The following is a 12,705-nucleotide window of genomic DNA, read 5'->3' as shown; positions in this document are numbered from 1 at the left end:
CAGCTCGTAGAGCGAAACTCGGCCAGAGTCGGGCAAGTTTCAATAAAGTCCATGTTTTACCGATTCCACCTCGTTGTTCTTTGCTGAGATTTAACTACTCCACATAATTTTGTGTCAACACAACATGCATCAGGTGAGCCATCTTCACTTAAAGCCAAACAGACAGAGGTTGGCCTGAATATGAATCCCCATAGAAATAATTGTCCCCGACTCCTAAAATTTCTGGGCTGGCACTCAAGTTTTCTAAATAATTTTCCACCTCTACCTGAGGGTATAATTTAGTCATGGATTGTATACACTAACACTCAGAATACACATTACAAAGCCTCACGCTCTGCACACCCCTCCTCAAGTACTGCATCTCTCTCTGTTCTGTGCCTATACAGAGCAGGTAAATTGTGCCCATAAAGAAGCCAGAAATGGAAATCTGTGCGTTTTCTTGAAGATCCCCCAAGACAGCTTAAAGCCCTTAAATTGGAGAAGAATCACCCCTGCAATAGAGGGTCATTTCCCACGGTGCCAGAGGAAACTGCTCTCTCAGAGCAATGTTGACTTCAGGCCACTCTGCTTTGTGCTTTTTTGGATGTTCCTGGTGTCTGTCTGCCTTCAGAAGGGGAGATTCTTAACATTTTAAAGAGATTGTTGAGAGTCAACACAACCTGCATCAGGTGAGTCACCTTCACTTAAAGCCAAACAGACAGAGGTTGGCCTGTTTGGTTCGGAATCCCTGTCCATCAGGACCATTTGGGTCTGGGCACACATGGAGGTTGTGCACTTGGCCATGGGGAGGGCAGGAAATATACTGCCACTACGGTGGCAACCAGGGCTGGCTCTAGGCCAATTGGCACCCTGTTCAAAAACTGAAATTGGTGCCCCCCTTCCTCTTCAGCAGTGGAAGCTCTACTACAGCACTCCCTTCTCCTTCAGTAGTCACAGTACCCCCGCCCATCTGTCTCCCTCTCTCTTCTCCCTGCCCACATCATGTGCAAAAGCATGGAGCAAAGGGCAATCAACATGGTGGTGCCCCTTCTGGCATGGCACCTGTGCGGCTATGCAGGTCACACCCCTGCAAGTAGCACAGAGGATGCCTCCTCCAACCAGAAAAGACCCATCTTTGTGAGGGAGAAGGGAAGGAATCAAACAAAATAGAGGGGGGGGTTGACAAAAGAAAAAAAAAAACCCACCCCTCCACTCTCCCCCCCCCCCAAAAAGGAAAAAACCCAAGAAACATGAAATGTGCTCTGTGAGTACATGTGCCATGGACTCTGGAGAGGGCTAAGGAGGGGTCCAATGTACATTACAATATTACCGCTCTGAACACGTGTGGTAAGATTGCGATATAAAAAATCTTGTATTTAAAACAAGAAAATTACTCACCTGTAATAAGAGCTTCATTTAACAAATGACCTCATCATCCCCTGTAATTCAAAGGACTACATCCATATTTGAATGCATGCAATTTTTTTTTTTTTTACATCAATTGTAAACATAAGAACATGCCATACTGGGTCAGACCAAGGGTCCATCAAGCCCAGCATCCTGTTTCCAACAGTGGTCAATCCAGGCCCTAAGAACCTGGCAAATACCCAAAAACTAAGTCTATCTCATGCTACTGTTGCTAATAATAGCAGTGGCTATTCTCTAAGTCAACTTAATTAATAGCAGGTAATGGACTTCTCCTCCAAGAACTTATCCAATCCTTTTCTAAGGATTAGCTACACTAACTGCACTAACCACATCCTCTGGCAATAAATTCCAGAGTTTAATTGTGCGTTGAGTGAAAAAGAAATTTCTCTGATTAGTTTTAAATGTGCCACATGCTAACTTCATGGAGTGCCCCCTAGTCTTTCTATTATCTGAAAGAGTAAAAAAGCGATTCACATCTACCCGTTCTAGACCTCTCATGATTTTAAACATCTCTATCATATCCCCCCTCGGCCGTCTCTTCTCCAAGCTGAAAAGTCCTAACTTCTTTAGTCTTTCCTCATAGGAGAGCTTTATCATTTTGGTCGCCCTTCTCTGTACCTTCTCCATCGCAACTATATCTTTTTTGAGATGCGGCAACCAGAATTGTACACAGTACTCAAGGTGCGGTCTCACCATGGAGCGATACAGAGGCGTTATGACATTTTCCGTTTTATTCACCATTCCCTTCCTAATAATTCCCAACATTCTGTTTGCTTTTTTGACTGCTGCAGCACACTGAACCGACGATTTCAATGTGTTATCCACCAAAATGCCTAGATCTCTTTCTTGGGTGGCATCTGCCATTTCGATGCCCAATTTTCCAGTCTCACAAGGTCTTCCTGTAATTTATCACAACCTGTTCAGAGTAGTTAAATCACAAGCAATTTTGTATCATCTGCAAATTTGATTACCTCACTCGTCATATTTCTTTCCAGATCATTTATAAATATATTGAGAAGCAAGGGTCCCAATACAGATCCCTGAGGCCCTCCACTGTCCACTCCCTTCCACTGAGAAAATTGTCCATTTAATCCTACTCTGTTTCTTGTCTTTTAGCCAGTTTGTAATCCACGAAAGGACATCGCCACCTATCTTATGACTTTTTACTTTTCCTAGAAGCCTCTCATGAGGAACTTTGTCAAACGCCTTCTGAAAATCCAAATATACTACATGTTTATTAACTCCTTCAAAAAAGTGAAGCAGATTTGTGAGGCAAGATCTGCCTTGGGTAAAGCCATGCTGACTTCGCTCCATTAAATCATGTCTTTCTATATGTTTTGTGATTTTGATATTTAGAACACTTTCCACTATTTTTCCTGGCACTGAAGTCAGGCTAACTGGTCTGTGGTTTCCCTGATCACCCCTGGAGCCCTTTTTAAATATTGGGGTTACATTAGCCACCCTCCAGTTTTCAGGTACAATGGATGATTTTAATGATAGGTTACAAACGTTTACTAATTTTTACTGGAATGGATTAGTATTTAACCCCAGTAAAGGATAAGGATAAGCTCAGCTGGGCACACAGAAGGCATCCAAGACTCTTGCTTTTCCTGAGCTAAGGAAGTTCATCCTTCCCTCACTGAGCAATGCTTCATCAGATCACAGAGCTTCCCAACTGCAGGCTGCCCACCTTTGCTGTTCTGTGCGTCCTGCAACAGGTCCATGACGGCCCTCTCTGCCTCCTTCAGCCTATCTTCGAAGGCCTCATCTGTCACCACTTCATCCCCTGTCCCCAGGTTCGCTATGAGAGACTCCAGCTCTTGCAGCTTCCCTCGCAGGTCTACCACCTAAGTAAGCAGAGACAACGTTAAAGGGCAAAGAAGCTACCCAAGGACACTGCTCAGTGATCTGGGAAGCACATGCACTTGCTCTGGCTTCAGTGTTGGCGGTTCTTGTCAAAATGCATTTGCACAAAACAATTTCAACTGAGGAATAGAGCTAGATATCATTGGAATGACAATCGAGGGCTGCGTAGAGATTCATGAGGCAATGGCCTGATTCAGACATTTCCTGAAGGCGGGCAATCAGGACAGAGATGGTTTTGTAGTGCACAGCTTCAAAAAAGCGTTTGAATCTGACCATATACTTGTACTCATCAAGAGAAGACGCAGTGCCCTAAATGAGTGCCACTGCTTGCAGGTACACAACACCTTGGCAGTAAGACGACACAGGGAGGCAAGTGCCAAAACCAGTCTCACCTTGTCCTTTACCAGCCTGTAGCAGGCGGGGCATTCTTGGCAACCAGGCCAGGATCGATTGTAGAAATAGTTCTCCTCACACTGATCGCAGCGATGCCCCACGAAGCCCTCCTTGCACACGCATCGGCCGTCGCCTTTGCACTGCAAGGAGCTAGAACCTTCAGGGTCACAGTCGCAGGCTAGACAGGGTCAAGGGATGGCAGAGAAGACAAAACCAACTGGGTTAATCGAACACAGAGGGTAGGACAGTGTGGAAAGGGTCTGGACAGGGTAGAAAACTAGCATTTGTACCTTTTGACAACCATAAACTACTGCCTTAAAAGAACCAATTCACTTACAAAACTGTACAACACAAACATAAGACAAACAGCTAAAACTCCAGCATAAGCAGCAGTTTTTTATTTGGCAGCTTCCTGGGATAAGCTGCTTTCATTAGGTTACACTGGTTGCTATCCAAACCCCACAACCAGGGAGGTCTCAGACAATCCTAGGGTGATGGATCTAGTCAGATCTAGCATACATGCGTGTAATGTTACTTGTGCCATTCCTGAGAACATGGCCTCCTTTCTCAGCTCTTACACATCTCCCAGGATTCTACACTTGAATATTCTGAAACTAGATGAAATGCCCATCATAAATGTCAGGCTGCCAGTGGCCAAGCAAAGATCGCTTGGGTTCTCTAATACACACTTACTTGCCACCACACTAGTAGTCTCTCCCACCTTGCTGCCTAGCTGATCCCCCAACACTTTCACTCCTCCCACCCTACCCCAACTCTCTTCTGCCCATCTTCTCAACTCCATCTCACTACCCTTGCAGAGTCACTCTGTCCCCCACCTCAAGTCCCTCCTCATCACTCACTGTCACCCTCCCCACCAGTTCCTACCTCTTTCACTCTATATTTATCGTCCCTCACCTTCTTTCTATAGCCACTACTAGATTTCCCTTTAATGCTGACTGCTGCTGTCCCTGTGGCCTGTACAGGCTGCCACTGACCATCTTGTGGCCTGCATAGGTAGCCACTGAAGTCCAGTCCTACTCCTGATGTCATTCTAACCCCGTTGCCTGGAAAAGGGTGAAGCAGTGAGGTGTCCCCCTCCTCTCGTGGCCTGCAGGCTGCAACTGTACTGCACAGAAAACCAGAGCAAATCAAATCTGCTCGGCAACAGCTGATGTGACCAACGGGAAGCCTCCTAGCTGGAACATTACAGATGGACGGTGGCTTTTACAATACAGGTAGATAGTTTTCAGTTTTTATTTTATTCTTCTCCAAGAATTTATGGGTGTTTATTATAAGCAAGAAAAAAAAAACAGAAGTCAGTCACTGGTGAAAAAAAAAAAAAAAGAAATCATTTTTTCAAGTGATTTTCTGCCATTTGGTTGGTTATAATAAACATGGATAAATTCCCGGGGAAAATAAAATAAAAACTGAAAATGAAGATCCCTAAATACAGGATAAATTCCTTCCTCTCTTTGTGAGCCTCTGGGAAACTGTGTCCAGCACATGATAAAGAAATTCCTTGGTCCTCTCCCTCTTCTCCAATCTAAGCTTTGCCCGGCACCCACTCCAACACATTCCATTGACTCTCCCTGCCTCTGCACCATCCCACTACAGAGACAGCTTCTGCCACTCCCCAATGAGTCAATGGACTCAAGGATATAGTCTGACTGTAGTTGTTCCATCAATTGATAAGACACAACAAAACAACTCCAAGAACAAGCAACCAAAGTGCCAAGAACCTGCACCGAACCAGTGCAGCTTGATGGGAACATTCCCAGTTTGCCCTACAGACTGAATACTGGGCAGCCAATGGAGGAACTTACACACACACACAAAAAAAAAATGCATTACACACTCATCGCTGATCCTTCCTTCTACTAGTGAAGGAGGCACGCAGACCTTTCCCAGTTTAATGCCTGGGCATAGCTACTTACACCAGAGAAGAGTCAATGATTTGTTTTTCTTCCAAATCGGACTGGTGGAAGGAGCTTTCTATGACAAATCCTTCCTACACATCAATAAGGTACATCTGCTGCCATTAGGACTTCAACTCCCTGTCATCACTCTCGGCCTGCTCTTGACCAGGCCTCCATATTGCTGGCAGAAACGCAGGAAACTGAGGATTCTTTGCTTCAGTCTGCCCAAGTCCATTTCTGCACTCTTATTGAGCCATGGAACTACATCCCATTGTTTCTAGCTGGACACTAGTCTTGGGCCATCTTGTTGGCATACTTCAAGGTGCTCTCACCACCCTTATGTAAAACCATATTTTTTTTTTTTACCCCTTGCTTTTTCAAAATTCATCTACTTGGCTGCAGGCAGGAATTTCTCCTCACTTACGTTTGCAGCCTTCTGGACCAAATCCAAAGTGGTTGACTTCACAGCGTTCGCAGTGCTGGCCCGTGATGCCCGGCTGACACTCGCATTGCCCCGTCTGGATATCACATTGACCACTGGTGGAACCCAGGGCATGGCACTCACACCTACAGGAATGAGCACAGTACAAGAAATATTACACCTCTCAGGCGTAGCTGCCTATTCCTGTGCTTCCACGGGTACCAAATAAAAAAATGGTTTTAAATGGTTCCCCAGGCAATTTCCCTGCTTACCTCCTTCCCCCTCCTTACCGGGCCTCACTTATAAAATGGTGCTGGAGCTCTCTTGCAGTACGAGGTAACTAACTCAGAACATATGAACCTGGAAACCCAATTACTGCACAGGGTGGCATGCACCAGTGATTTATTTTACTTAGTAAAATTTCTAGGCTGCACATTTCTTATGGATCATGGCAGTTTACACAATTTACACACACAATGTAATATTCAGACTAAAAATTAAATAAAAATACGCAAAAGAGTTACAAACAACATTAAATAAAAGGATTGCACTCTGGATCCTCACAGCAAGTGTGCTAGCGCAAAAAGGTGAATTAAATGCTGGACCTTCAAAGCTGGTAAGCTAATTGAAAACTCATCTACGATTTCTTAAAGGAATTGGCCTTTGGGGTAGACTTGATAGATTCAGAGAGAGCATTCAACAGATGGGGGCCTGCCACTGAAAAGGATCTATTTCTTATTATATCTATCCTGCTTAGTTTGGGTGCTGGAGCCTCCAAATAGATTTTTATTTGCTGAGCGTAATTGTCCCAGTTCATATAATTGCAGAGTGGAGGACAACTATACAGATGACATGTTATTTAATAAGTTGTAGATGAGACTTAAGAATCTGTACTGGTAACCAATGTAAATTTAAGAGCAGGAATGATGTGGTCTCTGAGTCAAAAAAGCAAACAGAATGTTGGGAATTACTAGAAAGGGAATTGTGAATAAAACGGAAAATGTCATAATGCCTCTGTATCACTCCATGGTGAGACCGCACCTTGAATACTGTGTACAATTCTGGTCGCCGCATCTCAAAAAAGATATAATTGTGATGGAGAAGGTACAGAGAAGGGTGACCATAATGATAAAGGGAATGGAACGGCTCCCCTATGAGGAAAGACAAAAGAGGTTAGGACTTTTCAGCTTGGAGAAGAGACGGCTGAGGGGGGGTTATGATAGAGGTGTTTAAAATCATGAGAGGTCTAGAATGGGTTAATGTGAATTGGTTATTTACTCTTTCGGATAATAGAAAGACTAGGGGACACTCCATGAAGTTAGCATGGGGCACATTTAAAACTAATCGGAGAAAGTTCTTTTTCACTCAACGCACAATTAAACTCTGGAATTTGTTGCCAGAGGATGCTGTTAGTGCAGTTAGTATAGCTGTGTTTAAAAAAGGATTGGATAAGTTCTTGGAGGAGACGTCCATTACCTGACAAAATAACCCCCTTAGGTCCTGTAATTTGTAATAATCTTTGACAAGCTACTGATACAGTCTTTATTTCCTTGATAATGCTACTTGCATATTAACTTAGGTAGTGTATCTCCTACCCCCTCCATTTGAGGGCTAAATTCAGGACAGAAATGATTTAGATTTGTGGAAATTGTGTATTTAAATGTGATAATGATTCTGTTTCTGTATTTCCTATCAAGAGTTTGTCTTGTTTAATTTATGTAAAATTGCACAAAAATAAAATTAAAAAAAAAAAAACTAATAAGAGAAAATATTTTTTTACTCAACACTTGCCAAAGTGTTTCTTGCCAAAAGTTTCTTGCCAAAGTATGTGGTGAAACCTATTAGTATAGTTGTATTTAAAAAAGGTTTGGACAAGTTCCTGGAGGAAAAGTCCATTAACCATTATTAAAGTAGAGCTCCAGAAATCCACTGCTTATTCTTGGGATAAGCAGCTTGGAATCTATCTACCCCCCTTAGGATCCTGCTAGGTACTTGTGACCTGGCTTGGCCACTGTTGGAAACAGGATACTGGGCTTGATGGACCCTTGGTCTGACCCAGTATGGCAAGTCTTATGTTCTAAAAGCGGGGACAAACTGGAGGAAATGCGGCCTAAAATGGCGCTGGAGGACCCGACAGACGAAGCGGAAAAGCTAGGCGGGGACCCACCGAACCCCAGCGGTGATTACCCAACTTGATCTGAAATGCGGGGCTGGTTTGGCGAATTGAGGCAAGATCTCAAAAATTATAAGGCAGAGGTCTCCAACTTAATTTCTGAACTCCGGAAGGAGACCGCGGAGATAGAGTGAAAAATCGTCGAGGCAGAGATTTGCCTAGATACTCAAGGCGAAAGCTGGTGCTCATTACAAAAGGACCACGAGGAATTATAACTCACCTACCAGACATTAACAGACAAACTTGAAGATCTTGAAAATCGAAGCCGCAGGTGCAACGTTCGCATAAGAGGAGTCCCAGAAATGGAGGAATTTTCCAATTGCACTGAGGTGGTGGAGAAAATATCTAAATTCTTTCTACAGGAAAGAGTGGATGCCTCTGATCAGTCAGTGGCTCCTAGCACGATAGACAGGGCCCACCGAACGCTAGGGCTGAAGTTGGCAAACAAACCACGCGATATTGTGGTGTGCTACCATTCATATACCCTGAAGGAAAAGATATACAATGCTGCAGAGGCAAAGCGTTTGGCAGTGGGAAGGGCACAACAGCCATCTTCGCTGACCTCTCCACGATCACCTTGAAGAAACGGCAAGAATTTCGCGGAGTGACTACCAAGCTGACCGCAGCTAATCAACGTTATCGGTGGCTTTTTCCAGGTAGCCTAGGATTCACGCTACAAGGGGTGTCCCACCATGTCAAAACAGTAGAATAAGCAGCGGAAATTTTGAAAGAGGCAGGCATGCCCGTTGAGATACCACAGCACAACACCAGAGCCACGAACAGTATGCATCGATCTCAACCACAGTGGCAACGGGCCATGAAAGGGAGAAGGTGCTTACAGAGAAACAGTGAAGGTCACACGAGGGATGCTGAACCGGAGTGACTATAAGGGAATCAGTGCTGATTACTTGTTTTTTTTCTACATGACTCATGTGCTACTCTGCAGCTAGAGAAGGATTACACTACACTAGTACCATAAACAGCAAACATTACATTTGGGCTAGTAGCTTACTTCAGTTAAGTTCAAAGACTAGCAGGTCTGGTAATTATCAGAGTCCAGCAATGGGTGACGGGAGTATATCTTTGCTTTCCTCTGAAATTAGCTGGGATATGGTGAACATATTCCAGGATAGAGGGATGGGGGGAGGAAAAACAATACTGCTGGGAAGCGGTGGTGATATTTGTGTCTTGGGGTGGATTATTTTTTGTGTTGGGGGAAGGTGTTACTCAGAGCGTAATAATACCCTGGTTACATTCTTGTTTACACTTTAGATCCTTGCAGAAACACCCTATGGGAGAAGGTGACTGCTCCATTGATAAATGGGCGACTGCTGATAGTAGAGCAATAGCAGCCCTGTGAGAAGGGGAGATATTCAATGAAGATGGCGACTTTTAAATTTTTATCCCTAAATGTAAAAGGCTTAAATGTGCCGTGCAAGAGGCGTCTCCTATTTAAAGAACTAGATAGAACTCGGGCAGACGTACTGTTTCTCCAAAAGACTCATTTAAGGAAACGCTACCAAGGTTTTATGAGATCCAATAAATTTCCACATCAATACTGGGCTCCAGCCTCACCATCTTCTAAATATGCGGGGGTGGGAATCCGGATACACAAGGACCTACACTTTGAGTTGCAAGAGAACCACCCTGATCAATCTGGGAGATATTTGATTGTTAAACTAACAGTGGGAGGGGAACTGCTTACTATGATTAATATCTATGGCCCTACATCTCATTAAGACTCATTCTATCAATCACTTCACCAACTACTAGCGACCAAGGTAGAGGGATGCTTGGTTATGGGTGGGGATTTCAACATGACTCTAAACCAGTGGTTGGATAACTCCACTGGCCATAGCTCGGATCCCGGATTGGCTAGGAATGCATTAAAACAATTAATGAGTGACCAGGGAGAGATGGATATTTGGCGGTCCAGAAATCCTAGATAGCGGAACTATACTTTCTTTTCTCAACCGCATGGGAGCTACTCTCGGCTAGATATGTTTTTGTGCAGTAAGGGTTTAATACTCAGAGTGGCTGCCACGGATATTGAACCTATCCTTTGGTCTGACCATTCCCCCGTGTGGTTCACCTTGCAGATACGTGACTATAACAGGGGTCTCAGATTTTGGAGACTTAATGAAGCTTTAATTGAAGACACTTCATACACAACTCAAGTGATGGAAGACATAAAACTGTGTCTGGGTATGAACGATATGGGGGAAGTGGACCATGTAGTAGTTTGGGATTGCCTTAAGGCGGTGCTGAGAGGCAAATTTATTGCAAGGGCGGCATATCTAAAGAAACAGAGGGACAGAGAACGTGCCCGGCTACTCACTAAATTAAAAGCTACAGAACAGATTTATAAAACCAACAGATTTTCACAAGCCATATATGCTCAATTGCAGGACACGCGCAATCAAATAGCAGCCCTGGACGCTGCGGAGATTGCACACCAGTTAACTTTAACAGCAAAAATATTTTAAGGGTGGCAATAAAGCCGGAAAGTTGCTAGCCCAGAAGTTAAAGTGGAGGCAGGCCCAAGCCACCATAGTAAAGATTAAGCAACAGGACGGCACCATGCTGACTGACAACAAATCCATCCGCCATTGATTTCACCAGTTCTACACAGAATTATATGCTATGGATGAGACCATTCAATCTGAAGAGATAGACAAATACCTAGAGACTTCGCAGCTGCCAGTATTAACCAATCTCCAACGAAGTATTTTAGATAAAGATATATCTGAGGGCGAAATTCTTACAGCAATAAAATCTTTAAAGCCAGGGAAATCACCGGGGCTAGATTGCTACACCAGTAGATTCTATCAGGTATTTGCCATGCAGATAGCCCCCGTATTAGCAAAATATTATAGGGCATTGAAAGAAGGTGTATCGCTCTCCCCCCTTGCCAAATCGGCTGGTATTACGGTCCTAGCTAAGCAGGGCCGGGACCCAACCGTATGCGGGTCTTATAAACCTATTTCTTTAATAAATATTCATTTTAAATTGCTAGCCAAAATATTAGCGACATGCCTCAATAGCTTTATCGCCCGAATTATACATCCAGATCAAGCTGGATTTATCCCGGGGCGGCAGGCGAGTGACAATGCTCACAAAATCCTTGATATGATTTGGTTGGTGGGTTACTAAACATAAGATCCCTACATTGGCTCTCTCGGTGGATGCCGAGAAAGCCTTTGATATGGTGCATTGGCCATATCTCTTTGCCCTATTGCAGAAGATGAAGTTCGGAGGTAATTTTCTTCAATGGTTGCAGCAGCTATATAAGTCTCCCTCGGCTTGCAAAAAGAAATGGTGGCTATTCCTCTACCTTCTCAGTAAAACGAGGTACAAGGCAGGGCTGCCCCTTATCGCCACTTTTATTTGTACTGTTTTTAGAACCATTTGCAATCCATGTTAGGAATGATCAGGGTATTCGGGGTATAGAAGTGGATCAGTTTTCATCAAAATTATCATTATTTGTGGATGATATTTTGATCACACTAATGGATCCAGACTCATCCTTATCTAATCTGACCACTGCATTAGAAGCCTTTAGTAAGGTTTCAGGATTCTGGATAAACTGGGAGAAGTTGGAAATTCTTAATGTAAATTTCATCTCCAGGCTAGAGTCCAAATTAGAACTAAATTCCATTTTAAATGGGCACATACAAAATTAAAATACCTGGGAGTGTATCTCAGCGCAACTCAAGATTTGTTCCAATTAAATTTTAACCCCCTATGGTCCAAGCTTCGCCAGGATCTGGAGGAATGGAATAGATACAGAATATCTTGGCTTGGCAGGATTGCTGCTGTCAAAATGACCTTATTACCTAAATTGCTGTATTTATTCCAAACCTTGCCGATTGCAATCCCAAGATCACAGATAGTTCAATGGCAAAAGAGATTATTGACTTACATTTGGGGCCACAAAAGGCCAAGGATAGCTTGACGTACCCTGTACCGATCCCGTTCTCAGGGTGGCTTGAGTGTCCCTAACCTTGAACTATACTATCTGGCAGCATAAACTAGAATGCTAGTGGAATGGCATAGACAGCATAATGTTAAACCCTGAGTACAAGTTAGCCAATAATTATTGGGAAATGTCCCACTGGCTAGTCTAATTTGGCAACCTAAGAAGACCTGGTGCATTCAATATAGGGCTCTGCTCCCACCCACTATGGTATTACCTCTAGACATTTGGGAAACAAGAGTCATCTATTTATAGGAAAGAGGGATTATCATTCTAGTACTTATCTTTACGCAAACTATGTCTTTACACCGGGATATCAGAACCCAGTATTTAAGGTTTGGAAATCCAGGGGGGATCTACAACTGGGAATATATATGGCGCGAGAAGGGCTTGGTCACCTTCCAGGACCAGAAGCTGAAGTACAGCCTGTCCAACTCAGATCTTTATCCATATTTACAACTACGACACTTTGCATCCGCTTCCATTCTTGGAGATCCCTTACGGCAAGGAAGGTCTGATTTTGAGACCCTGTGCCAGAAGGCTGACCTCGCCA

The 12,705-nt window shown here is 43.8% G+C and overlaps 1 protein-coding gene across 1 annotated transcript in view; it reads right to left on the bottom strand.

Moving 5' to 3' along the window:
* Positions 1-12,705, bottom strand: part of LAMC1 (laminin subunit gamma 1) — a 367,470-nt gene that overhangs the window by 62,808 nt on the left and 291,957 nt on the right. The window contains exons 16-18 of the mRNA XM_029618808.1: positions 6,007-6,149; positions 3,666-3,844; positions 3,098-3,254 (exon numbers count right to left, since the gene is read on the bottom strand). Of these exons, the coding sequence (XP_029474668.1) occupies positions 3,098-3,254; positions 3,666-3,844; positions 6,007-6,149 (479 nt within the window). The remainder of the gene's footprint in view (positions 1-3,097; positions 3,255-3,665; positions 3,845-6,006; positions 6,150-12,705) is intronic.

This window comes from Rhinatrema bivittatum, chromosome 10 (assembly GCF_901001135.1).
Source record: "Rhinatrema bivittatum chromosome 10, aRhiBiv1.1, whole genome shotgun sequence".
NCBI classification, from domain to species: domain Eukaryota; kingdom Metazoa; phylum Chordata; class Amphibia; order Gymnophiona; family Rhinatrematidae; genus Rhinatrema; species Rhinatrema bivittatum.
The sequence above is the reverse complement of the archived record's forward strand: the minus strand, read 5'-3'. Positions and strand labels throughout refer to the sequence as shown.